Consider the following 27,052-nt stretch of genomic DNA (forward strand, 5'->3'; position numbering starts at 1 on the left):
TTACCTCCTTTGAATTATCAAGGTGCTACAGATCGGAGCCTTTAACATCTTATCTGCCTCCATCGGCTTCACAGCTGCGGTTCCTGGCAGGAGCTCTTCAGACGCCTGCAGAGAGGCTGGTACATGCAGCGTGTTACACACAAATTGTTGTGACCTTAAGATCGACTCCTTCTCTGTTATCTGTCATGAATCACACTGCAGACATGCAGGATCTCTAGTTGCTCTTTAAACGACCTTAGAATAATTTCACTTTTGGTTTCTGTTTTTGTAGCATTGTATAGAATATTTACAGCAGCCAGTACAACTCAGTGTATCATCTCATAACTCACTAGACCTTTTAGTGTCACCACAGGACAAATATTGTAACCTTTCCTCTGTCTGCAAAGACTCCTTCAGGCTTCCCTTGGATTCAACATAGACAGTACATTTGATGTTGGATATAACTTCTCTAGTTACCTGACGTGTGCAGGGTTACTCACCGATCACTTCATGTCAGTTTATTGTCGCATTATTCCTTTAAAGCAATTTCTGGTAGACATGATGCAAACCTCAGTGTCTTTTTATCTCTCGCTCACAGACAACTATGACCATTATTACAGATTTCAGCACACACACTTTTCAAAAGGGAATATGCCATTTTGTATATAGATTTTGGTGCTAAATACAATGGATGAAAAGACGTGTGCGTATTTCAGATCTTTTTAATCTAATATAAAAGTTAGAGCCCGACCTGTACTGTATTTTTGGGGCCAATGCCAATAACAATATTAGGGAGTAAAAACTTCCGTTATCGATAAATCAGCCGTTATTATTTTGTGACACATGTTGTGTTAATCCCTTCACATGTGGTCATCAAACACTTGTGACACATGTAGTGGAGGCGCGATACTTTATAGTTTAACAATAAACTTTATATAATGATTCAAGATTAATTTAATCGTCATTATACGACACAAGATTGGATACAGAACTCCAGTCGTAGTTTCTGCGAATCACAAAAAACAAATATACGGACTAATGAATAAATAATCAAGTTACAAAGCTTCTCATGGTGGAGTCTCACAGCCTGATGAACGAAGCTGCTCTGTAGTCTTGATAGCGGATACTGATGTATCTTTTGTCAGACGTCAGCGGGGTGAACAGACTGTGGCAGCTGTCGTCTTATGTCCATAATGACATCAGTGCACTGAAACAGTAAACTTCAAGCGTAATGAACACCGAGCACCATTATCCGCATGATGTTGGGTAAAGTTTTAATACCGGACGACAAAGACGCTGATGCAGTATATCCAATATATCTGTAAAGTTGATAATGCCGGCTGGCTGTAGTAAAAATGCTTCCTGTAATTAGAAGGATGCTGGGTAATTATTTAGCAGCTTCTCAGTGAGCTTTGGACTGAAGGTCCTCGATGTTACTGTCAACAGAAACACCATTATGAATTTTTCTCCTGTCTTCAGAGGACGATTGGCCACTGATCAATATCCCGGCTGCTGAAACACATTAGTAAATGATTGGTCACAGAATAAAATAATCTGGATTCTACTCTCGGCGTAATGGAGCGGTAATTAAGTTAAAGGAATAACGTCATAGTGTCTGAAGAGCTCCGTGGCTCTGAAGTCACTGGGCCAATAAGAGAGGACGGACTGATGGACGGTAATCGATGGACAATGCCAGGATTTCTACCTGGATCGATGCATTTTAACATACAGGAGACACACACACGCACACACACACACACACACACACTGGATGTCTGTTTTGTGAATCCTACTAATCAGCATGTTGTACGTCACTGTTAATAAACGACCACAGCTCTCAGTGATTTTCTGTGTTTGTAAAACATTTGCAAACTGTGAATCTTTGATTTACAAAAATTAAAGTACTTATGCAGCTCCTGCTCATATTTCCATCACATTTCTTTGACTGTATGTTGTGGTCAGAGTGTGCATTTTTATTTTGTATGTATGCATGTTTATGCAAGTGTGTGTGTGTGTGTGCAAAGAAAGACATACTGTGTTGTGGTGTGTTACAAGAAGAAGAACAGGATGACTTTTCATGCAGTCAACGGCGAGTGAAAAGGTAATGAGAGCGAGCAGAGTCGAGCCCTAAAGCAACCCAATTATAGAGTCAGTTGCAGGAAGGAAAGATAAACTGGCAACACACACACACACACACACACACACACACACACACACACACACACGTTTACCTTCTCTTTCTGCTCCACTTCCTCATTGTTCAGCCTCATTTTCAAGTTCCACAAACTTGAAGGCAGATGTGAAAACCACAGTCTTCCATTCATGAGGGAATGGGGATGAACACACACACACACACACACACACACACACACACACACACACACACACAAAAACATCTATTTTGGGGATGAAGATGTGGGAATTAAATTTTTATGCTCACATGAGGAAATTATTGTGCCTTTTTAAATTTTGTACATCTGGAGAGAAAGATATTGGAAAATAAGAGCCGTGTCATTTATTTCTGCTTCTTGTCATTTAGCAGAGGTGAGTTTATGAGAACCAGTTTTTATTTTGTGTAAAGGTGCCGACCTTCATCTCATTTATTACTTTAATATGAACAGATGTAGGAGGACTCAAAGGACTCAAACATTGTTTTGTTTTTAAAATCTTTGCGATTTAAAAAATGACAATAAATTCACCTTGTACCTTGTTGATTAGTTAAAAATGACGTATTATTTCTCATTCCAGTTTCTGTGTATCAAAAGTACATGTACATGTGATAAGATATGTGGTGATGTAATTGACATCTTCAGTTTAAACAGTTTATCCTGGTATTTAGTGTTTCTGATACATTTTCAACACGTTTCTTTAGGCTTATTTCTCGTCCAAAGTTCTGGTCACTTACAGCATTCTGACTGGGAACATCACAAACTGGCATGGTTCGTGCACGGCCCAGTACGAAGCCTCTACAGCGGGTGAGCACAAGCCCCCAGAACATCATCGGTGCCCATCTACTGAGCATCAGTCCATGCACACTTAAGTCGAGCTATGGTCACTGCTCGATTAGGCCATTTAACTGGACTACTGCCATCGTCCCAGTATACAAGCACCAGGGGAGAATCCATCTATTGACGGGAGTATGTCCGACTCCACCGCGGTAGATGGCGATATGCACCATTTCAGCTAGCGCACACACGAAAGAGTAAATCACCTTCCAACCGCAGTATCTGAGTGTGTTAGTCTGACTTTGAGAAATCTGATTGAGTATGATTTCAGTGGGACAAAAGTCTGACTCTTTCTAACATCACGTAAACGTAGTGAGTGAGGCGAGGCGTCTGCACCGAGCTCAGAGGTCCACCCTGCTGCCCTGTGGCCAAAGATACAGAAGTACCCGCTGTAGTATCGTCCTCCACACGCCACCGTGAGACTTTTGTGTCTTACACATCAAACCCCAGCTGTGGCGCTGTGCCGAGTGGAGAGCGCTGTTCATAACTTGTCTTCAAATGCTCGGGATCAGTTATAATTAATCAGCTCAAGTTGAAGTTTACTGTTTCAGTGCTCTGTCTGTTCACCCCGCCGACGTCCGACAAAAGATACAGAAGTATCCACTGCTGCATCATCAGACTACAGCAGCTTTTTCCTCCACCATGACAAGTTTATCTTTGTGACTACATCATTTATTCACGAGTTTGTAAAGGCCCAGTTTTTGTGTTTTTGTACACTACTACTGGACTTTTGTTTTACAGTCTCGTCTCATTAATCTTGATGTGATTTATAAACAATTGTTGAATCTAATCAGGAGATTTTGTCTATTATTCAGTAATCTGAATCTCACACTCTCTCCATCACTACCAGTGGAGTGGAAATCGCACCTCTAACATACAATCTCTGTCCCAGAGTGTTGCACTGATGCATAAATTGTATTTCCTCAACATAAAATGACCAGAGATGATGGATGCCAGGTGTAGTCGACCCTCCTTCGACGCCTGCTGCAGGCTATCGTAGGGGAGAGCCAGGCTTCTTGTCACACTTTTTGCTTTCACTTGAGTTTCTCGGTCTCAGTTCATCACAGTCACTCAGTTTATATCAGATTAAATCATAAAAGCACGATGACAGTGGAGACAGAGGAGCATCCAGCTGAGATGAAGACAGACCTCTGTTGTCATGATTGTCTGACATGTCTCACATGGATCTGATCAATCTAATGCTTTTTTCCTTTTATGCTGCTTATGTAACACCAACAAGAACAACGCACAGACCATGTACATTTTCACTATTTCCCTTGTAATCCGGTGTACAGTTTATCAGCTTAACACCCCCATCATATGACCGCTTCCTCTGCTGTTACATAACCTGCTGGTGCACAGCCAAAGGAGCCAGTGTGACACATCTGCCACGAGATGGCAGCCTCCGCCACATGCTTAGATAAATACACCAACACTACATGGAGGGAGAGATATATATTTTGCAATGAGGAGGAGGAGGAGGAGGAGGTGAAGCGGAAAAATCCCCGGATCGGACCGTAAACAAGAAGCATGAGAGAGTGTGAGGAGACGGACAGATGACAGACTGAGGCTTCGTGTGTGTGTGTGTGTGTGTGTGCGCCTCGACGCGGAGAAGGACAAACACCATTACGCGTCGATGTCCAGACGACATCATCCAGCGGTGAGTGCGTCTCTCCATCCTCCGTCCTGTGGTGTGTGTGTGTGTGTGTGTGTGCTCCGAGGGATGATGTGACATGTAACTCACATGCAGTATGGCACAGAGAGGTCTGGATGTGTGTCCGCACCACCACAGGGAGCCAGAAAAACCTTACAGCGGATTTAAGATGGATGTCGCAGGAAAGAAAATAGGTAGTGAACGTTGTATCGGTGTTACAGGGAGCTGCTGGAGGCTGCAGTCACTGTTCAGTTTGTTTTAAGATCAGCGCATTTCCTCTGTTGGTGTCCATGTGGTGGTGCGTTCAACAAACAACAGTCACTGAAAATACTTAATTGTAATTAAAAAGGTCTCACAGTGCTTAAACGCGTCAGCAGCACGCGCCCCCGATGGTGATGCACATGTGCACTTTGCGTAACCTGGACACGTGCACACGTACGCACGCTCACCCACTTGTGTGACATGTTTCTTCTTCTTCTTCTTTTGAAAGAGGTCATAATATGCTAATTCTCAGGTCCATGGTTTTATTTGGGGGTTCTGGTAGAAAAGGTTTATAAACTTTAACTTTCAAAACTCACATTATTTTTCTCATCTGGTGCATGTTTGTCACCAGAACACTCCCTCCCCGTCCTGCCACCATCCTCATGTCCTCTCTCTTGACTCTGAACGCACCAGAGTGAACATGGAAGAGTCCCACTGCTCCTCCTGACCCCCGTTGTTGGGAAGAAGGTGCCTACCAGTTGGACTTCCCGCTGAAAAACGGTACCATGGAGCAATCGAGGCCTTTCTCATTAGAAAAATGATAGATGCAAGCCAATCAGAGGCAGAGTAGAGCAGGTCTTGCAAGAACAGCAGTGCCACGCTAGCTGTTTCCTCCTGTTTCTGCTGTCTCCTGGCTCAGACACGAGAATGGTTTCTTCTCTAAGTCTCTGAAGTGTATTTTCCTAAAATGTCCAGCTAACCCTCCTCTTCTCTGCACGTCTCTGCTAACTGCCTGTCAGAAAGGAACGACTACCTGAAAGCATCATAAATCAAATCAACCTTAATCACAGCTCTGTTAAATACGCAGCAGTGATGTATTGTAAATGCAAAGCAGAGAAATGACTCTAAATGTTTATAAAGTACTGATTTAGAGAGTTTACATAGCAGTTCACAGGAGGAACCTCACGATGTAAAAGCCAACCCAGAACTGTCATAACGTGTTTCAGTAAAAACGTACACAGATCCTCAGCCTCCCCTGCGTCATCCTTAATTTTATGCTACACATCCTATGAGTCATCTCGCTCCCAGCGTTTGTACTTAATGTCACATTCCATGTTGCCGAATTCGCAAACGTTCATGTGACTTCTAACATGCTGTGTGAACCTCTAGTATCACATGCCCGCTCACTCAGGCTGAAAATGTAGCTTTCATGAGGCGGAAATATATTTATCTACAGCACGTCAGCCATTACCCGTCCTCTACCAACTGGGAGAGGAAGCCATGTTTTTTTTTTTTGTGGAGCTTGTGTATAAAAAAAATGCACCACTACAACATGACAGATGGAGGCAGGTGGACAGGGAATCTCTGAAGACACGATGCAAGGGAAACACAAAGATAAAAAAACAAATAGCTTTGACAATACTGCGTTTGGTGTCTGTCCATGGTAACTACACTGACAGGGCCGGTTAGAAAAGGTCATCCACCCTGATTATGCCGGCCTTTTGTCGTCAGCCACAGGTAGACCTTTGTGAAGTTGTTGTGAAATGACCTTCAGCAGGAAACTCAATCCTTACCCTGTTCGTCTGGATAAAAACATCAGCTGAAGGCCTGGAAATGGAGACGTTTACGACTCTGCTTCATGCAATACATAATACATGATGAGGTGTCTGAAGGGTTGAAAGTTCAGTTTATAGCTGCTGAGATTTGGGGGATATAAACAGGAGGTTTGTACAACATGTAGAGAAGAGCGGCGCTCCGTGTACAGCCTCACAGATCTGCTAACACGGCTATAAACTGTTACGGTTACACGGTGGCATCATTTCTTCTTTACAGGCTGTAGAAAAAAGTACAGTGTGCAGTCTGTCTGCACTGTAACATACATAATGATGCTCCTCCACAGACTACTATGATGTTATTTTCAGACTGGGGGTTGTTCAGAATGGAGCACTCTGCCATGCCTCAATGGGTAGTCATGGTTTAGACACAAAGACGAGCCTTTCAGTCAGTGACATAACTGCCATTTACATCAGCAATGCTGCTTCTCTTCTCTTTGCATTCAAACTCGCTTCTTTCTCACTGTGTGTGTCTCAGAACATGCTGCATGCATACAGCATTTTTAATATGTCCCTGTTTTTCTGACAGCTTCCCGGGGACGAGGAACAGCAGGCTGCACTGACTTCTTTATGCAGAGAGAGCACAATAAACCGCACAGAGGACGGCGGACGTTTGGCAGGAACTAAGAACATCCTCCTCCACAGCCAGGCCTCCACAGACTATGGTGGACATTTCAAATATCCTTTTTTTCTTGACCACCCAGGAGAGGCCATGGCGGATTAAATCACATGCTCCGTCAAGAGTGATCACAAACCAAACCTGCAGAGACCTCCAGTGCTCGGGACGCCCTTGAATCCTTTCTGGGAGCTCAGACCAACACAAACTTTTCCCAAGCAATTTTCCTTATCTCAGTCGAAGGAAGCGCTCTGATAAGACACAGAAACAATTCATGTTTTTCCAGTGACGGCCTGAAAAAGAAGAGATCCAGCCACGGCCCATTGGAGGGTCTCAGAGAAACTTTTGGGCAACGTCATCTTGGAGGAAAAGATCGCTGCGGTGGCAGAGGTGATGGGTAACAAGAACGCCATCCCGCTGAAAGGTCCCGACACCGAGACTACACATGAACAGGAAGGCATCGACAGTGTCACAGGTAAAATACTTTTATACACTTTATCTTCTATCTAACATAACAATAAGCAGAGACACAGTGGGAAGATAACACACATGATTCTGCCAATAATTGCTCTTTGAAGAACAACTCACAGCTTATCATCCATCTGTGGACCACAAACTGCCTGAGTAGGATGATATTAAGCTGTAAGGAAGCCGCGGCCAGTGCTCTTGGATGCATGCAAAGTACTATACATCTGGAGCTGTGTTATGCAAGAGTTGCACCGGACAGCTACAGCTAATAGTGACTCATTTGTCTCAGTGTTGGCTGCAGGCGAGGGGCTGCAGGCTGTCACTGGTGGCAGCCGGCTGAGGTAGCAGCTTTAGACCCCTCAGCTCGGGAACTCCCTGCCAGAAGATCTGAACTAACACTGAAGCAATCTTCAATGATTTGCCAGGTGTTTCCGTCTCTGTCTGTCTGTCTGTAGACTTGTTAGCCATTAGCGTCACAGCTGTGGAAGACAGGGTCACAAAGACGTCGTGCAGTTGGGATCAAAACAAAGGAGTGTGACGGTGTGTCGCCCGAGCGTCCGAGGTTGTTTATGCCACTGTCTCGCATTAGTTTTAGGTTGTAGATCACTGTGTCACACTTCCAATCATTCCTGTCCACTGTAGTGTAGCTGGTGATGCGTTCGCCCTGTGTGTCTGTCTGTGGACAGATTATTGTCAGTGTGATAGCGTCACAACGGTGCAAGATGCAGTCAGGAGTCTGTACAGGCGTGTAGTTGAGATCAAAATGAAGGCCTAGTTTGAGCATTTGACATGTTGGGCAATAGGCTGAGAGTTAGGTAAGAAGATTCACACCACTCCTGTGTCTGTAGGCTAAATATGAATCTAGACAGATGATATGCGTAGCCTGCCATAAGGACCGGTAACAGAGAAACAGCTGTCCTGGCTGAGCCTCACAGCAGCTCTAAAGCTCACTATTACTCATTAATATGTTACGTCTCATTTGTCTGATTTGCACAAAAAACAAGTATAAAAATGAACATGCCTGGTTTTAGTGGGGTTCATGTGTCACTGTATTTATGAGCCATTTCCAATTCCTGGAGTCTGATTGTCATCATGAGTTTGTTTGTTTCTGGTAACCAGGAGAGAGATCAAGAAACAGTCCTTGGATGCCTTTTGGAAGAGCCAGGCTAGCTCCTGTTTCCAGGCTCCATGCTAAGCTAAGCTAAACTATGCTAAGCTGTTGGCGGTGGCTTTAAAGACATATGTAACTGGCTTCAATAAAATGAAAACGTTAAACCTTTATTTCCCTTCCTCTTATGTACAGTGGAGTACCGCAGGGATTTAGTGTCGCACTTCTTTTATCTGTGAAACACCGAAACTGATGCAGTGAATAACGAGGTACCAAAAAATGTGAGATTTCCCATAATACAACCAGGTAAACAACCCTGGTAAACCTTTAAGTCTTCTAAATGCCACACCTCTGGTTTGTAACACAGACTTTCTGTCATAAATGTAATCACATAACGACAAAAATGACGTCAAGTTCCACCAGTTATCTCACCGATCGATCACATGAACCGTTGAGAAATGCTGAGCAGGAGCGCAGCAGTAAAGAAACTGGGCTCAGAGTGTACAAACCGAGGCTGTCGTGTGAGTCGCTTTAATGTGAAACGTCTCAAACATTAGGTGTGTTTCATTCTAGTGTTTGTTTGTGTTGTATGTTTCCCAGGAAGTGTCTCTGGAGATGGACTGCCAGGCCCAAGCCCGGAGCTGCTGGCCTCCCTGCAGTCCCTCAGAGAAAACAGCGACTACACACTGCTGCCACACTCCCTGCACCAGGTGTGTGTGTGTGTGTGTTTTTCTTCTCCCAAATCCAGAGGGAATATGTGTCTTTATTTAGTCAGACAGAAAGGCTTTGTGTGGGAGTGTGTATGCATCTACGTTTGTTTGTGAGTTTCTGTATGCTTGTGTGTGTGTGTGTGTGTGTGTGTCAGTCCTCCTGTGTGACCTGATTCCTGAGTGTGTGTTTTCTCAGTGAGCTGAGACAAATATAACAAATCCCTGAGCTGGTGTTTCCCAATCGTGTCAAAGTAGCTTGTTAGAGCATGAAAGCGCTCTGATTCAGCTCGAGTTATAATTTAAGGAGCTCAAATACATAAATACAATAATTAAAACACACTCAGGGAACTTTTAATAGGTTATGAAACTGACTCGATTTAATATTAATGCCTCTACCTGACCTACGTTAGCGGCCATCAGCGAGAAGACTGGATGGTTCAGTATCGTTATTATCATTAATGTCTGTCGCAGGGTCAGAGCCCGACTTATCCGGTCTGATGAGTCATAAAATTAAAAAACATTTTTTATGTAGGAGTGCTGAGGGTGAACTGAGGAAAGAAGCTGCTCCGTAGTCATATTACAGTTATTGATCCACATAGCTTTAAATAGAAACAGCTGTTTTTAAAAAAAAAGAAAAATAATATTGAAAAATATGCTGCGTCTTTCTTTCACTCGCTTTCTAAATAAATGGACGAGCCAGATCGAGATCTTAAGACACAAATTGTTGCCGCTTTAAGACCGAAATGAGCAGATTTGGCAACCCGACGTCACGTTCTGCTTGCTCAGCACGTCAGCTGGCGATCAGACTTGCAGCATGAATGACAGGAGACTTTTTCAATCGATCACTATAAACCTATTTTAGCGAAGGCATCACTCGCAGATCAGAGGCAGGGCCCCGAGGATCATGGCTAAATGCTGCAGGGGAAACACAACCGACATTTATTTGTGCACCGTTATTTTTCACTCGCTAAAGTTCACAACATGACGTCGCACTGATGGGCCACTGAAGGACACAACTCTGCAGCTAATCGACGGATTTGGTCCGAATGCAGCCTCGGGAGAGAGGACGTCAGCAGTGTGTATGCAGCTGATCTACTCTGCAGTTGTGGGGATTTGAACTGACAACCCTCTGCTCCTTCTTTTGTCTCCTGCCTTACATGTACAGCATTCAACACACTGATTAGAAGTGTGATATGGCGTAGTTTGGTTTGGTTAGATTGGTTCAGTCTCTGTGTTTTGATTGAAAAGGATGATTCATTGGTCTCCAGCACCGTGAGAAGTTTGTTGTTTGCTCTGATTTACTGCCAGCTGCAGTGATCATGCAACAACAGATGAAGCGATTTTTGCTTCAAATACTAAAAAAGGAAAGGAGAGTGCAAATATTCAAAAGCAGTTGTGTTACGGTACGAGTGATCAGAGCAATCACTGTTTAATAAGTACAGTCCATTTACAAGGAATCTGGTGCGAGCGATGACCTTGTTCAGACATCGGCCCTCGCTGAGAAGAGACATGCTCAGTGTTTCAGTCTCTATTAGACATAAAGGTCCATATTTGGTCATATCTACCAGCATCGGCTATTCTGGTGAACTAGATGCATTTCATAGCCTGAATTCATTTTTTAAATACCAAACATACCCAAAAGAAAAAGTGAAGAACGTGGAGACAAAGGCATGAACCAAAGCAGCAGAAGAGGGTCTGTGTAGCTTTAAAACATACTAAGTGTAGTTTTCAACCAACACTGGCACTTAAGACTCAGAGCTGATTTCAAAATGTTGCAGAAAAAGACGCAAAACCAGCGTGAGCAGAATGAGGGGGCCCATTTCTACATCATATATCAGCCTACGTAGTAACAAAGTGATCAGTTCAGTCCACAGATGTCAGTTCCTTCAGACATACAGGGTGTGTTTGAAGGATTATGGTCAGATCTGAGCGGAGAGGTGGAGGAAACCAAGTTGTTCTGATTGGTCAACTGTGCATTTAGAAAATGAGCAACTCAGCACGACAGCACACTGCTCACTACCAGGGGTGTAACGTTACATCCATCCGGATCTATGTATCGATTCAATGATCAACGATCCAATAGCATCGATGCAAAGTGAAAACATCGAACATCGTTTCCATGACACAGCGCTTACTATCTTAAAAATACATGTTACGTTCGCAGACGTAGCAGCTAAATCTGTCCATGGAACAATTATTTTTTTTCAGCGTGTACCTTAGACTGACTCAGCGGGGACTAGAAATCGTCTCTGTCGGCCTTCTTGTTGGAGTCGCAGCCTACACTAGGTCGACATGATTGATTGGTTCACAGGTATTAGTCAGACCCCGTGTATTTCCGGGGAAACAGAGATAATAGTAGCCAATGTTTCTTATTTTGAAAGTGAACTACCTCACAACATGAATGTATTTTGATAATATGTTTTATCTTGTTGGAAACAGATGAATATGAGGGTGAGCTTTTCCATCATTAATGGCACATCTTCAAGCGTAATATTGCCGAATTAATCCTTCTACATGCACACGTGATAGCACATTTAATATGTTGGGCTTTGAGACTTATCACACAAGCGATCTGAACAAAGTCACGGTCAGCTCTGAGAAGTTATTATGGGCATTTCTCTACAGTGTGTGACATATTGTAGCCCTCGCTGTTTGGGCTAGACGATCTAGAAAACAGTCAGCAGATCAATCCATTAGTTGCAGACGTAAAATGAGCTGGTATCATATAATTACAGAAGAATGTCTGAGGAGGTGAAACTTTCCCGACTTTGAAAGAAGCTGAAAAGCCAGCAGAGACACGTTAATCCAGACCGTAAGTGGTTGCATGTGACTTCATGTCTGACAGGGCGCCAGTGTGGCTCTGCGCTGTCATGTGATCTTCGTCTCCAAAAGGAATTTGTTGAATTTAACAAAAAAAACAACAAAACATCTACGCTGTGACTGAAACACTGTCACATGACTCCTGAGTCACTGAGGTGCACGTATGATGCACAACTCTGTAGTGTGTATGAGCTTTGTGTGTGCAAATCAGCGCACTGTACCTCCTCCTGTTCATTCAACTATCTTTGTTTTTCAGATCGCAGAGGCCTACTCGCTCAAAGAGGACTGTATCCTTTCAAGTGCACAGTGACAGGATCCAGACTCAGTGTGATATTCAGTGCTTGTGTCTCATGAGGTTGAAAAGGGGGCTCACGTTTGTGGAGGGTAGAGCAGAGCAGATTCGCGGCCTGGTGTTGGAGGCCTGTGCTGGTGTGATGAAGGCCATGACTCTGACCCTGTAACACCAAAAGTAATACTGTTCAGCTATGTGAAAGAGGCAATAAGTTACTTAATGGTTGTTTGGCAGTCTTTCCTTCTGTCTGTCGTTATTTCTATTCGTGCGTTAGTCTCTCAGTCACTGGGTGTTCCCCATACTTTGGCTCTGTTTCTGCTGTTTGCCTGGTAACAGCTGTCTTCCTGTGTTGGAGGACTGTGTGTGATAATGTGTTTACGTCCAAGGGAAGAGAGAAAGTGAGAAGGCTTCATGTATAAGAAGGAGGATTTGTGAAGTAGAGCAATAAAAAAAAAAGATAAACAGACGCTAAAGCACCGCAGACCAAGTGTTACAGTTTGTAGGTGGTTTGTAAGTTGGACACAAAAGCGAGACACCGAGACAGGGAGAAGGTTGAGGGGTCGAGGGCTCACGATTGTGCAGGCTGAGGCTCAGGTGGAGGCACAGGTGACACCCAGCCTCTGCAGAGCACCTCTGACAACACAAAAGACACAAAACAAGGCACGAAGCAGAGAAAAACTCCACATGACGACACCAAGGTTATTACAGTTCACTCAAACCAAGCTGAAAACTTTTAGTAAAGTAAAAACAAAAACGAGTTGGAACAATATTTTGTACTTAACTGACTGAAATAAAAACAGAAAAGCTCTTCAGTTTAAGTCTCGTAAATTCGTCTCAACAAGGATGAGCAGGTTCTGGTGTTTATCGAGACAGAGACTCTGTAGCCTTCATGAAGTGTTGTGTTTGTATCGTAATACCTATTCTGAACTTCTTAAATGTTGCTGCTGACAGACACTCAACCATGTTACAATACGAAGAAAAGATAAAACCAACACTGATACAAAGAAATCTAAACTAAACGTACATGCACGACTTTGTCCACAGGATCATTTGTGTTTATTCGCCCCAAACAGCCAAATAACTACATACATTAGCCTTCAGCTAGCCAGCACCAGCACACACGAGGGTGTGAAATAGCAGCTACAGAATGACACCCATTGGTTTTCTTTTCGAATGACGCACCAGTTGGTGTCTTTAACTCCTGATGCTATCAGACCAGTGGGCCATCCAGTTCCTACAGCTGGAGAAGCTCTACCATGAACGTCTGCTGTCCAACCTCGCCGCTCTACAGGACAACTGGGGTACTGCTTGCCTCTGTTTCTTCCCTCCATACGGTTTTATCAGCGATCAAACTCTAAATGTAATTCTGTGAAATATGCTGGTGTTCCCAGAGAGCCAGTGGAGGGAGAGGAAGGACGCTGGGAGCAGTTTGCCTGCTGAGACGGACGGCATCAGTCAGAAACACATTGAGATCCTGAGCCAGATCTGCAGCACACACCTCAGGTACATCACGACACATCAACACAGGATTTATCGGATGAAATCGAAGCGCGGCTGAAGCAGAGAGATACGCAGGAGACAGCCTGAATTCATACACAGCTTTTTCTCTCCCTTCCTTTATAAAAGGTTGGACCTACAGGCAGACTTTCCACATTTTGCCATCAAACATTCATTTAGAAATGTTTCCAACACCTCAGTTCATCCACTATAAAACGGCTCAGCTTCTCATCTGGATTCCTCTCGTGCCATCTCCTCCCATCGCCTTCGTCACTGTCAGACAGAAACCTTTTAGCGCCCATTTTGCTTAACTGTAATCGACCTCCATCTTTGTCTCCCATGTGGACACACTGAGGAGTCACATAATGCATGAAGATTCACCGAGGACACAGACAGGCACGGGACTCACTGGAAAAAAAAATTTAAAAATCAATATTTCTGACAGGGCATTTCCGCACGAGAGCGATTTCCTCGCAGACACAGACAAATACCGCATGTCTGCACGCCAGGCGCTGTTGTGTCCCACCTTTCCTGTGACTCTCCTGGTATGTTATTGCAGCCCGCGGACATTTGGCGCAGGTGGATTTGATTTTTGAGAGCAGATGTCTGCAGAATATTGGAAGAGTTAATTTACAAGAACGGACAAAAGCCATTCTTAAAATGTAAAAACCAACACCAATAGAAAAGGACATGATTGAGGAAAATAAGTCACAACAGAGAGATCTGTTGCAAATGAACCAAACAGATATTAACCTTGTCTGACCTTTCTCCACCTCCCTCTTTCCTCTTCCTCCTGCTGTCTGTCTTGACTTATCTTCGTCTCGATCTGCCGTCCACTTTTTGGCATCTCTCAGACCGACCGTCGGCGTCGAACAGGTCAGACATGTAACCCTCCCCTCTCTATTTTGACCTTTGCTCAATTTCCTACAATAATAATTAATCCTGCGTGATGAATGATTATCAGCTGTGCTTCATTCAGCAGAGCTCGCCGAATGCAACGCTGACAGACGTCCGGAGCAGGAACGAGACGCTGCAGTCCTGTCATGATGAAGGTAAATGCGCTTAATCACTTGAAATTTGGTGGATGGGCAAGTTTTTTTTTCTGTTCCTCCATCATCTATTCTGCCTATTAATCAGTAACTGAAGGCCGACGCCTGATGTCATCAGTTCAACCATCCATGCTGCCGTCACTGTCAGCAGGCAGCTGCAGACTCTGACTCATTACAGCTTGCCACCGCTCTGATGGCGGTGCTGCTACACACACACACACATCTCTTACCAGATTCGTCTCTAGACTGGGCAACACAAGCATCTCAACTCGTCATCACATATAAACTAATTCAACTTGTGCTTCCACATTACCTTCTTTAACCTTGGTAACATCAGTGCCATGACCCTCTAATCCTCAGACACATGAAGCTGCACAGGGCCTCTATCGATACACAGCCAGTTCACAAACACTAAGTAATAATCCATAATCAATAACCAATGTCCTGTTTCGCCTGCGTTCCAGTTCACAAGCCTGAAGCAACACGCCAGGGCGACGAACAAGAGCAAAACATGAAGAGCTCTGAATCAGAGCCTCCCTTACTACAGACAAGACATCAGGAGGGGGGTGAGGAGGACGAGCAGGGAGGTGAAGAAGAGACGTATGAGGAAGGACAGGAAGTAGAAGAGGAGGAGGAGCCGTGTGAGGAGACGCCCGAGGAGGAGGAGGTGAAGGTGGAGTGGCCTACAGGAGTCCCCCAGGCTTCAGACAAGGACTTGGCCAAGCTGTCCAACACAGAGGGGGTAGGAACACACTTTGTGTCTGTGGGTCAATACAAATACAATAACAAACATTTTGGTAAATTGGATCAGAGATGAATGTGTAGAGAGAGAGGTGTGTGATATACATGTATAAATATCTTGTCCGTCCTCTCCCTGATCTCCTCTGTCTTTATGCTGTTGCACTTTCCGCCTGCAGAAAGAAAGCCTGTATTTGTTGAGGTTGTTCTCTTTGTCTTTGCTGGGACACTCCCCTGAATGATCTCTGTGGTCCCCCTGGTGAGATCATCGCCTGCTTCTCTATTTTCCAAAACCTCCACCCATGTCCACTGGTGTGGCCTGACACTGGGGATGTCTACTCTGCCAAATGGGCCAGATTACTGAGCCTGTGCCAGAGGCTCATGTCCTGAGCCGAAGGGGCCGGGTTCCTCCTGGAGGTGGAGATGAAATCAGAGTTATACCAAAACAAGCAGCACAGGCTGAAGGCTTCACAGTGATGGGTTCAAGATCACGGCTGTTATGTAATCCAGTGGAGGTTTATATGGGCGGGACCTCTTTAACATGCGATGAAAACATTGAGTCACATTTCATGATGGGTTTTTTTTTAACCCAAGCAAGATTACATTTTCTACTTCTCCCTTTCAGTCACTGTCGAAGAAACAATCTGTGGCTCGATACGTAATTCAAAACATATGCAACAGTGACGCCCAGTTATGGAATAACTTTAGGGTTTAATACACGTCAAAATGTAAAAATTCAGTCATCATCTACTCAGCCCCGTGCCGATGAACAGTCAGATGAAGTTTTGTAGTCCGCAAAACATTTCTGGAGCTTCACAGTAAAACAGTGTTGCAGCATCCTAACAAACAACTGTAGTAGACGGAGACTTGTTTTTAAAACTTAGACTACAAAACGTCACCCGGCTGAGGAGATAATGTCTGAATTTTCATTTTTGAGTGAGCTGTTTTTTTTTTTTAATCTTTCTTATTACACCCCTCTGATATCATGGCTGTAGACTCGTCTTGTTTTTTTCCACCCTACTTGAAAAAAAACCCAACAAACTTCTCAATTTAAAGGAATAAGCTTTATGTTTTGAAACAATGATGACAACAATGACTCTTAAGACACAGTGTGATGTCACAAAGTCGTGAAATTAAAGGCGGGACTATTGACGAGGTGTTTCAGGAGCAGTGTTTTCTGTGGGAGAGAGGAGCTTCTGTTAGTGCGACCTTTTAAACTTTCAAAACCTTTTGCATGCACAAGAAACCCACAACACTGAAGGAAAGGATGATTTCCTGCACTGCCGACTGAATTACCGTGGCAAAAACACAAAATAACACTTTGTTTGATGACATTATTTAAGTAAGACTCAGCGTATATGAAGTACAACATCAGCTGAGAATCTGTATCACTCATAGAGGATATTGTCCGATCATCATTGGCTTTAGATTTAAAAATCTGAATTAAATGCTCTCACTGTCATGTTACAGTCCTCCTCTTCAGTTTTCTCAAACTGTCACACAGGCAAAAACAGGAGCTGGATGCCGACGCAGGAGCCGGCAGATTCAAGACAAAAGAGCGAGCTTTAATGAAAGCTGATCATTAGTCCAAAGAATCTAAAGGAAGATAAGCAAACAGACGGTAACAAAAAGCTGGCAAATAAAAGGACAACAGGACAGGAGGACCGGGGGAAAGGACACAGGAACGCAGGGTAACAGGAGTTACATGAGGATCAGAGCTGAACCAACAAAGAGTGAAGGAACAACACAGGCTTCAGTACAAACAGACCTAATGAGGGAGATGAGGTGCAGGTGGAGCGAGGCCGAGAAACACAGGTGAGGGAAATGAACGGAAAAACACCAGAAACAGGGAAGGAGCTGGAAAAGCTGGGAAACACTGGAAGGAGGGAAAGGCTAATGAGGGAAAGGCTAATGAGGGAGATGCAGCGCAGGTGTGCAGGGTCAGGTAACAGGGCGGGGCTAATTAATCAGATTGAACACAGGTGTGGAGCACGAGAAGACGGGAGGGAAGACAAAAGACAACACAAAACCAGAAAACACTTATAAAACACACATTTAATGAAGTTCTGACGATGCCTCTGTGCAGGTTTGACTGAATGTGCCGACCAGTGCATTACTCGTGGTGCTGTTGACCCACTGACCTCGATGAATAAATGACCTATAAATTACAGCAGCAGATGAGGGCGGCAGCTCGACATATGACCGAGCTGTGTGTTACTGTTTCTGCCCTGTGGTTTGTGTAGAGATTATAATCAGGTCAAAAGGTTTTCATTAGGGTGGGTGTTGTTTCAGGGTCTGCTGGGAGTGTCTCTTATTGCTGACCTCTGCTGACCGTATCGTGTAACTACAGTTTGAAATTCTTAATACAGTGCACACAGTGTTTGAAATATGTCCCTTTAACTTTGGTCTGTCTGTAGACCGAACTCGCCCCATCATGATTTACAGCCGAGACACACCAGTCGGGCCTGCTGTGTCTCATCTCCAGTTCATCTTAAAAAATGCTGCTGGTCACCTGTCGTCTGATACCAAACTCACAGTGGGTCAGTCTGCAGCCTGTTCACTCCTCACCACTGATTATATTACAGGATGTAGTTCATTTTATTCTGTGGTTTTATTGTCCTAATTTAAAACAAGGTGTTCAACTGACATGTGACGAAGGCTTTTGGTAACACATGCATTAGCTTGTGCACATTAAAATGGCAGTCTTGAAGATTTCCTGATGCGGTGATTGCAGGTGTATTTTTGGACCTCACTGCTTCCCGGAGATCCAGTGTCGCCTGTGTGACGTCAGTCAGTCGTCAGTTGTTGTTTTTTCTCTGACTGATTTTGATTTCTGGCACTTTTGGCACCGTTATGGCAGCTTTTCTCATGTTAATTTTAAGATGCTGCAGACAGAGATTGAGGATGATGATAATGGGGGAGTCTGAAGCTTGTAGTTTGATTTCTTACAGTAAAACTATGGTTTGTTACAACCTTTGGCATCACCACAATGACCACAACAGTCAGGTGTAAACATTTATCACATGTTACAGATCCAACGCCCTGGTTGAACAGAAAGAAGAGGAAACATTCGTGGTCATTCCTCGTGTTTCTGTGTCTCCTTCAGAGCTCCTCCCCAGACGGCCTGGTCTCCATCCTGAAGAGGAGGAGAGCATCGCTGGATGGTTTGCCTCCTCCAAGCAATGACGTAACCAAACAGAACTCCAAACGCAAAGTTCGCTTCAGCGAGCCGGAGGACGGCATCGAGCAAGGTGCACTTTAACTCATCCCAAACCTTTAACGTGCATGTTTGACACCATAAGACAAAAAGAAAAAGGTTCTTCTGTCTTACCGCTTCTTATCTGTTATCATTTTTATGGACCCATTCTGTTCACTCGCTCTGTGATTATGTTTGTTATCACATTTTTGCACCTATTCTGTTTTTTATTTGTGTTCTTGACATGATTGAAAATGACGGCTTGCTCTCAATGATGAAAAAATGTTGAATAAATGAATGAATGAATGAATAAAGAAAGAATATCACATGTCCTCTTCTTACTTGCAGATGAGGTGGGTGGAGATTCCTGCCTGATCCTGCTCCTGCTGTGTGTGGTTACTGTAGTGATTAGCATTGGTGGGACCGCCTTATACTGCACCCTGGTGGACACTTACTCCAACATTTGCACCGACTTCACTCACAACGTCGACTTCTACGTCACAAACGTACGGAGGTTCTTCGTAGGGCTCGGACACTGGCTGCCCCTCCGGACTTAGACTCTGTCGTCTGTCGCTCCAGACGTCGGCACTGTAACGGACTGTGTACTGTAAAACAGCGAGTAGTTCCTGAGCGCGATCCGAATCTGCAGTCTGGAGTCAACACGACTGCTGCCTGGGTCATTTGGATCACTGTCAGTCCAAGATTAATGTAAAACTAAAGGGTGCTCGCAGCAGCACCAAACAGTCAGAGCTGTCAGCATGCATGTTGTGGGATCAGACTCTTGTTTACCTCTCTGTGTGTGGATATTTCATCTCAAGTTGAACCTTACAGACACCAGACCAGAGAGCTCACAGCTCTCAGCAATATTAATAATTTAACAGAAGACGTATTTTATGTGTTTTTCTCATATTTGTAGCAGTCGTAGCTGCCCATACATTCGTCTTTTGTGACCTTTATTTTAGAGAGAAGCTGTCAGTAGTCATTAAGATTGTACGTATGTGTGTGTTTTTGATCATCAGTGGGCCAAATGATTCATTTTCATTTTCCCCTTTAAATTCATTTTACCATCATCTTCTTTTTCTGTTGACCTATCTGTACACCTCCTGTATATAAGATAAGACACAACAAAGATTTATATTATTTTGAAGAACCCTGATCCATAAACATGAGCCTGATGTTTACCTCAGTTCAAGTGGTTACTTTTAACATTCCTCTTAGTATCTTAATATGACCGGTTCAAAGAGAAGCATTGTACTGTTTGTGATACCGGTAAATGTATAAAGTGCCCCATTAAAAACAAAGCACAACATCATAAAGCAGTCTGCATGAATGATGCTGTACGTGCAGAATCAGGAAGAGCCTCCCACCTTACAACACAATACATGTCGGTGTGGCCATCATGGTCATCGGTATGTAATACAGCACTTTAACAGCAGCTCCACAAACTCAGGCACTTCCTCTGTATTTATACTGCCGGTGCTCGATGTTTTCATGTTCACCCTGAAGCGTGTGACCCTAAAAGTCCTGTTCCACATCTGGATTAACGGCCGTGTCCGGTCTCCTCCTGCAGTGGGCAAACGGCTTCATCATGACAGTGTAAACCTGTTACAGAGAGAAGACACGTCTGGATCGTGTGTGACACCAGATCACATTAATAAAAAACATTACAAATTCAGATGGTTAAGAAATAATAAATGAAGTAATGATTCACACCAGCTCTCAATGTCCCATTGGGTTATATGCACAATCCGGACATTTATTTTATAAGCATTAGGAGTTTAATATCCAGCGTACATGGGTTATGCTGTCTTTGTATCGTTTTGTCCAAAAGCAAAGAGCTTTCTGGTCTTAACAGTTGTGTTTACTGTCTGGAACAAGTAACACTACAAAAAATACACGCCTGTTAACAATCCATTTTATTGAAACAGAGAAAACCAAATGTGATCAGCATGTTCCTTTTTATTTCCACTGCCTTGTACTGATGTTTTACAGATTTTATTTAATCTCTCCTCCACGTTTGCAAAGTGATGAATGTTACCTCCATATCGTCACAATCCACCTTTAAATGTTTTTAATATTTATGTTCATTTGTGTCCACAAGGGAATATAAAACATGTTAATAACAAACATTTGCCATTGTGTTGTCTTTTTTTAAGGCCCCTGATTTGAACTGTTTCTTGGTGGCTGAAAAGAGTTTCTCACCTCTGAATGAAAGATGTGATTGTGACACCCTGGCCACTATTTCCCCGAGTGTAATATCTAAAGCTTGCCACCAGGTGTCGCTGTACACCACAGAATCACCCACCTGTTTATCCACAAAGTAAATCCTGCTGCAGTCATGATAGTGTGGGCTACAGGGCGACTTCCTTCTAGCTGCATGTTAGGAAACTCTCACTGTTTTTATTGTTTACATTCCTCCAGAAGCAAACTCACAAAATACAGGAACTGTATGATGTCATCAGACAAAACAAGCAGATGGAGTTATTATTGTAGCTGGTGGTTTTAATGAAACAGACCTCAGACCTGTTGAAAGTAATATCCTTGATCACGTCTATAAATATGTATATATATATATACATATATTCAATCACCATTCTTTAACTTATACAGTATATGGCCAAACTTGGCATCGCTGACTCTGCTCTAACCTGGTTCGCATCATACCTGACAGAACGCACCTTTCAGGTAACGTGGAATGGCTCCTTGTCCAAACCCTGCTCCCTGGAAACTGGTGTCCCTCAAGGCTCAGTACTAGGACCGCCTCTGTTTTCACTATACACTAGATCAGTAGGCTCTGCAATTACATCACATGGATTCTCTTACCACTGTTATGCTGACGACACCCAACTGTTCCTCTCCTTTCCCCCATCCTCCAATACTCAACTGAACTCCTCTTCATCCCAGGGAAAGACTGCCCTCACATGGACCTGTCAGTCACTATCTCTTCCTCCATGTGCACAAAGGCACTGGCATCACGGTATCGCCTTCATCGACTGTGAGGAACCTGGGTATAATCCTCGACAACGGACTATCCTGCACCCCCAACATCACTGCGGTGGCCCGATCCTGCTGATTTGCCCTCTCCAACATCCGCAGGATCCGGTCTTTCCTCACAAAGGACACAACACAACTCCTGGTCCAATCACTGGTCAAGTCCCGCCTCGACTACTGTAACTCGCTCTTGGCTGGACTCCCAGCCTCTGCGACTAAACCGTTGCAACATATCCGGAACGCTGCAGCACGCCTCGTTTTCAATCTACCCAAATTCTCCCATGTGACCCCCCTCCTCCGTGACCTCCACTGGCTTCCTGTTGTGGCCCGCATCAGATTCAAGACCATGGTGCTGGCATTCAAGGCCGTCAACGGAACTGCACCCGTCTACCTCCAAACACTGGTCAGACCACACGCCCCTGCGCGAGCACTTCGCTCTACTACATCAGCTGACCGGCTGGTACTGCCATCACTGAGGGCAAACAAAGGCCGCCCAGCGAAATCCTGACTCTTCTCTGCTCTGGCGCCTCAGTGGTGGAATGAACTCCCGAACAAATCATAGCACTTATGTACTTAAGGTATCCTTGATAAATAGCAGCTACTTTGCTCAGATGAGGGCTTGAATATTGTTTCTATCTTTTCTACTTTATCAACGGTGATATGTTGTGGTTTCTTTCTTGTGACAAATGTACTTATTGTAAGACGCTTTGGACAAAAGCATCTGCTAAATGCCCTAAATGTAAATGTAAATGTAAATGTATATGTGACTTATGTCGGATAAAACATAGAAACACTAAAAAGCCTCCCTAAAAATGAAACAAAAATCCCTCACAAGATGTACCTCAATTGCAGACAGAGTGGTTGCTTGAGGTGTAAAAATGATTCAGGCTAACAAACCTTTAACAACTGTGTGAACCCCATGGTTTGTTGGTTCATGGACTTAGCTATAAGTTAACATCCTATGCCCCTGCTAGGGACACGTGTACATGTGGTGTAAGTAATCCACCATTTGGTCATGTTTGATTCCCACTTGAAAAGTGTTTAACGTACATATAAACATATAAAAGGTAAAGGTAATTTATATATATATATACACCGTTACCTTTTACACAGAAACCAAACACACACACACACACACACACACACACACACACACACACAGAAACCAAACACACACACACACGAGTAAGCTATTTACACAGAGGCATGGGAGGGGCTTGAGAACACACATGCAGGGTGCTGAGCATGGGCAGAGCACATAAGCACACTAATTTTTTCACATGTACGTGCAAAGGCACCAGTTATATACTACTGGCATTGGACTGAGACCGTCACCCACTGAGTACCGGACAAGCTGAGCCATCACGCCGGCTATTGAACCAAGACTACCAGCTTGCTGACTCCACAAGACCACTCTTCAAATAAAGTAGGCTAACCATCACTCATCCTGCTGGATTCACACCTATGAAATAAGAGTTGGTGTCTTTGGCTTTGATTCAGATCCTTTGAGCTTAGGAGAAATTTGGTCAGGGCTCTGTTAGCGTTGGTCAGGGCTCTGCGGACCCCCTAGGGGTTGCGGACCCCCTGTTGAAGACCTCAGGTCTAAAGTGTACAGTAAATTGATGGTGTCCCTAATCATGTGCGTTCACCTCATCAGGATGACGTGGCTGCTCACCCTCCTGACCCTTGGCTTGGCAATAGCTGCTGTCCTTCCTGAGATAGTTGAACCAGGACCAAGCTCTGTGATCGGACTGGATCCCCCGGAGGTATGTAGAAGAAACACACCAACCACAGCTGAACTTACCGTCTGGGCATGACGAAGCAGACACGACTCACATGTTGCAGCAGTTGCAGAAGTTCACTGTCACTCAATCAGACCTAAGCGACTAATTGGGGGACTCCTGAAGGCAGCTGCTGTTGTCAGAACCCTTTTTAATCTTGGACTCTCTACAGTCAATGCTGTCAGTTTATCCACTGTAAAACGTCATATAGGTGAATTACAAGCTGAAATCCCAGACATCAGCGCACAAATCAACCAGCAACAGCAGGAGTTACAAACCGTAGGACAATCACTGAAGGGCACCATTCTGGTGGCCAATACCCACAGCGAAGCACTGAACAAAACCATCCGCGCGGGAAACACTCCTTTCTGTAGTCTCGGTTGATTATGCTCACAGACAACTGGTCAGTTTGTTAATGACAGTTATGCTACATGACATTGGATCCTCAGTGGACAGCTTAGCTTCCTCCGTATCTTATTCCGTTGTCTCTGGTGCAGGACATTCAGTCCACCACCACCACCAGAGATGTAGTCACACCACTTCAGGCTCACCTAGCTTACACACTAGGCAGTGCTGTCCCCATACATGTCAACCCGGAGGAAAGGGAAGTAGGTTTCATTTTCAATCTGCCAATAATCGCTGCAGAAAACATTTACAGGCTTCAAGATGTGGTGAATGTGGGATTTTGGCAAGGCGACACACACGTTAAAGTGCAGACTCCATCGCTTATTGCATACCATGATAACAACCCTGGGCTGTTTTTGGCCCCATCTGTTGTTAGAAGAACAAGTTAGAAAGCCAGCTCTCCTCCTGTTCAACAGAGAAATCTCTGGCTAGAGTCCTGCAAGAATCAGGCTCAAGAGTAAATGAACTCCAGAGGTTTGGTGAAGGGCCTCTAGCCTGGTAATTCAACAAATGCCTCAACATGGGCAGGGGGTAGTAAGACATGCACATTGACTCCCTGATGCTGCCTCCTGCAGCTGCAGTTGTCCCCTCCAGCACCTCACCACCACCAAACACACACAAACACATCATACACACACATACACACCAACATACTATTAGCTAACATATGAGCAAGTTAGTAAAAGTTGCACAGTGAGTCACTCAGTTGACTTCTCACTGCCAGATATTCACTGTCAGCAGAAACGTGAGTGTTGTTTTTCTATTTCAGATCTTAATGAATGATTTTCAGTGTAAACTGTGTAAATGGCTGCAGTTTGTGAGCACATTTACAATATCATTTATTTTTGATGTTTTGATGGTGATCCATGTTTGACAACTGATATTGTAATTATATTGGAGCTCAACTGAAAAGGCACCGTCATGCTGTTAACTTCATGTCTTATTCTGTTTACTTTAATGCAGTTATCAACAATGGCCCAATACATCACACACCTTGCTGTGTCCATCGATGAATGTGACGAGCAACATCTCCAATCACAAGATTACAAGAAAATCGATGTTGATCTGAACAAAGGGGCAGGAGGAAATGACATCTTTCTTTGGTACAAACGTGGCAGCCAAAACCCAGTCACCAGGGTTCAGGTTACATACAACGATGTTATGGCTCATGGACTGACCAGTGCAGGGTACACAATGATCGATAAAGACCTCAATGCTGGAGCAGGAGGTGATTACATCTACCTTTGGTACTACAGAGGGTCCGGAGAGTTCCACACTCCTATAGTGGACATTGATGTAGCTACAAGTGCAGAAAGTGATGCTGACAAGATTTCCCATGGTTGGGAGGGAGTGACCTGTGATCTGAACCGCAAGGCGAGAGGGAACTGGATCCATGCCTGGGTGAAGAGAGAACATCAAACATACATCTCTGAGGTTACTGCCACTGATTCCTACGCATTAGACGCCGAGTACTTGAATACTGGTTACATCCGAATGGATGAAGATACTAACAGGGGTGCAGGAGGATCTGATGTCTTCATCTGGTACCGTCAGACCACCGACCCCCAGCGTGCACTCACTGATCTGGCAGTCTCCACTAATCGTGATCAGTATCAGTACTTTCAGGTGCAAAGCTACCACCTAGTGAATGTTAACCTCAACGACAGGGCTAAAGGTAACACAGTGTACCTGTGGTCCAGGAAAGTACAAGGTGACAACCCCATTAAGGCCATCATCCTGCTTCTGCAATGTGACAAAGCTGGCGTGTATGGGAGGAAGGGTGTCACTGTTATTGAAAAAGATCTCAACACAGGCAACGATGGCCAACGTGAATACCTGTGTTATTATCAGTGAAAGCCTGAGAAAGCTTCTTAATAGCAGCAGAGCTGAGAATACTCAACACTCACTGAAGTGTAAATCACAGTCCAACAGTTGGTTAAATCATTTTGGTGATGGCCTCTCACTTCTTTTCTTCTTTTCTTCAGTATATTAAACAGTGTGATTCGTTGTGACAGTGACGCTCCTGCTAATATCAGAAAGTACCAATGCAATATGTTCTTCTGTCAAACTTCATGTCAATTAAAATCAATCAAACGTATTCAAACGGTCAACAACGATGTTAATGATTGATTGAATATGAAGCTTCTGTATCACTTTAATCTGCACATTTCCTGCTTTTCAATAAAAACATGTTTGCATGAGAAGTGTGTTTGCTTCAGACTCTGCATGATAGAAACTTCACTTTGAGGATTTTCATGTTTTCAAGAGTGACATTTTGAATTTATGGGATAAATTTAAGTCAAAATCCCTCATTACTTGCAATTTTAGATTAACTAAACTATGTAAAAAGAGCTCAGGAGAATGTCTCTAAAGTAGATCCTCGATGACTGCAGCACAGTAACACAGGTGAGCACACACCTTCTTCAAAATATTTTCTGAGGGCCATTTTAACTTATTGATTAATAGAGAAACCTAGTTCTGTGTGCCTGTAGTGCTTCATGCAACATTAATAGTGAGTTTTGGGTTGAATTTGGCTATCAATAATAATTAATGTTTATCAGGGATAATTAAGAAACATGATAAATAATAAGATCTGTTGTACATTAGATCACCTCGGGGCACCACCCTTGAGGAAGGGAATAGATAACAAATTCACCAAATCAGTCTCATAAAAGGTACGAAACTGTCAGTTTGTAACTCTGACTATTAATTAGCTTAATAACTACAACCAAAACTACAACTCTTGTACAATATTAAATAGACAGCATGAAGGTTCAAAAGGCTTTTATTTAACACAAAGATGAGAACACACAAACTAACATGTACTATATACAGGTGTGTGTGTGTGTGTGTGTGTGTGTGTTTGTGTGTGTGTATGTTCATTGTGCTGGAAAGCGCAATAGTGTGACCCATTGCACCACTAAATGTG

General features: G+C 43.8%; 2 protein-coding genes across 2 annotated transcripts; both read left to right on the forward strand.

Annotated features, from left to right (window-relative positions):
* The first annotated feature begins 4,575 nt into the window (after positions 1–4,575).
* cnstb (consortin, connexin sorting protein b) lies at positions 4,576–21,000 on the forward strand. Its single transcript, XM_073493028.1, has 11 exons — positions 4,576–4,644; positions 6,982–7,543; positions 9,245–9,354; positions 12,431–12,461; positions 13,681–13,767; positions 13,858–13,969; positions 14,818–14,839; positions 14,943–15,015; positions 15,477–15,754; positions 18,857–19,001; positions 19,295–21,000. The coding sequence occupies exons 2-11, from the start codon at positions 7,462–7,464 to the stop codon at positions 19,501–19,503; spliced, it is 1,149 nt and encodes a 382-aa protein (XP_073349129.1). The 5' UTR covers positions 4,576–4,644; positions 6,982–7,461; the 3' UTR covers positions 19,504–21,000.
* A 2,198-nt stretch (positions 21,001–23,198) lies between these two features.
* On the forward strand, positions 23,199–26,327 carry LOC141018111 (uncharacterized). The gene is made up of 3 exons (XM_073493001.1): positions 23,199–23,363; positions 23,595–23,703; positions 25,087–26,327. The coding sequence occupies exons 2-3, from the start codon at positions 23,596–23,598 to the stop codon at positions 25,975–25,977; spliced, it is 999 nt and encodes a 332-aa protein (XP_073349102.1). The 5' UTR covers positions 23,199–23,363; position 23,595; the 3' UTR covers positions 25,978–26,327.
* The last annotated feature ends 725 nt before the right edge of the window (positions 26,328–27,052 follow it).

The sequence above is a fragment of the Pagrus major genome, chromosome 22 (assembly GCF_040436345.1).
Source record: "Pagrus major chromosome 22, Pma_NU_1.0".
Classification (NCBI taxonomy): Eukaryota; Metazoa; Chordata; class Actinopteri; order Spariformes; family Sparidae; genus Pagrus; species Pagrus major.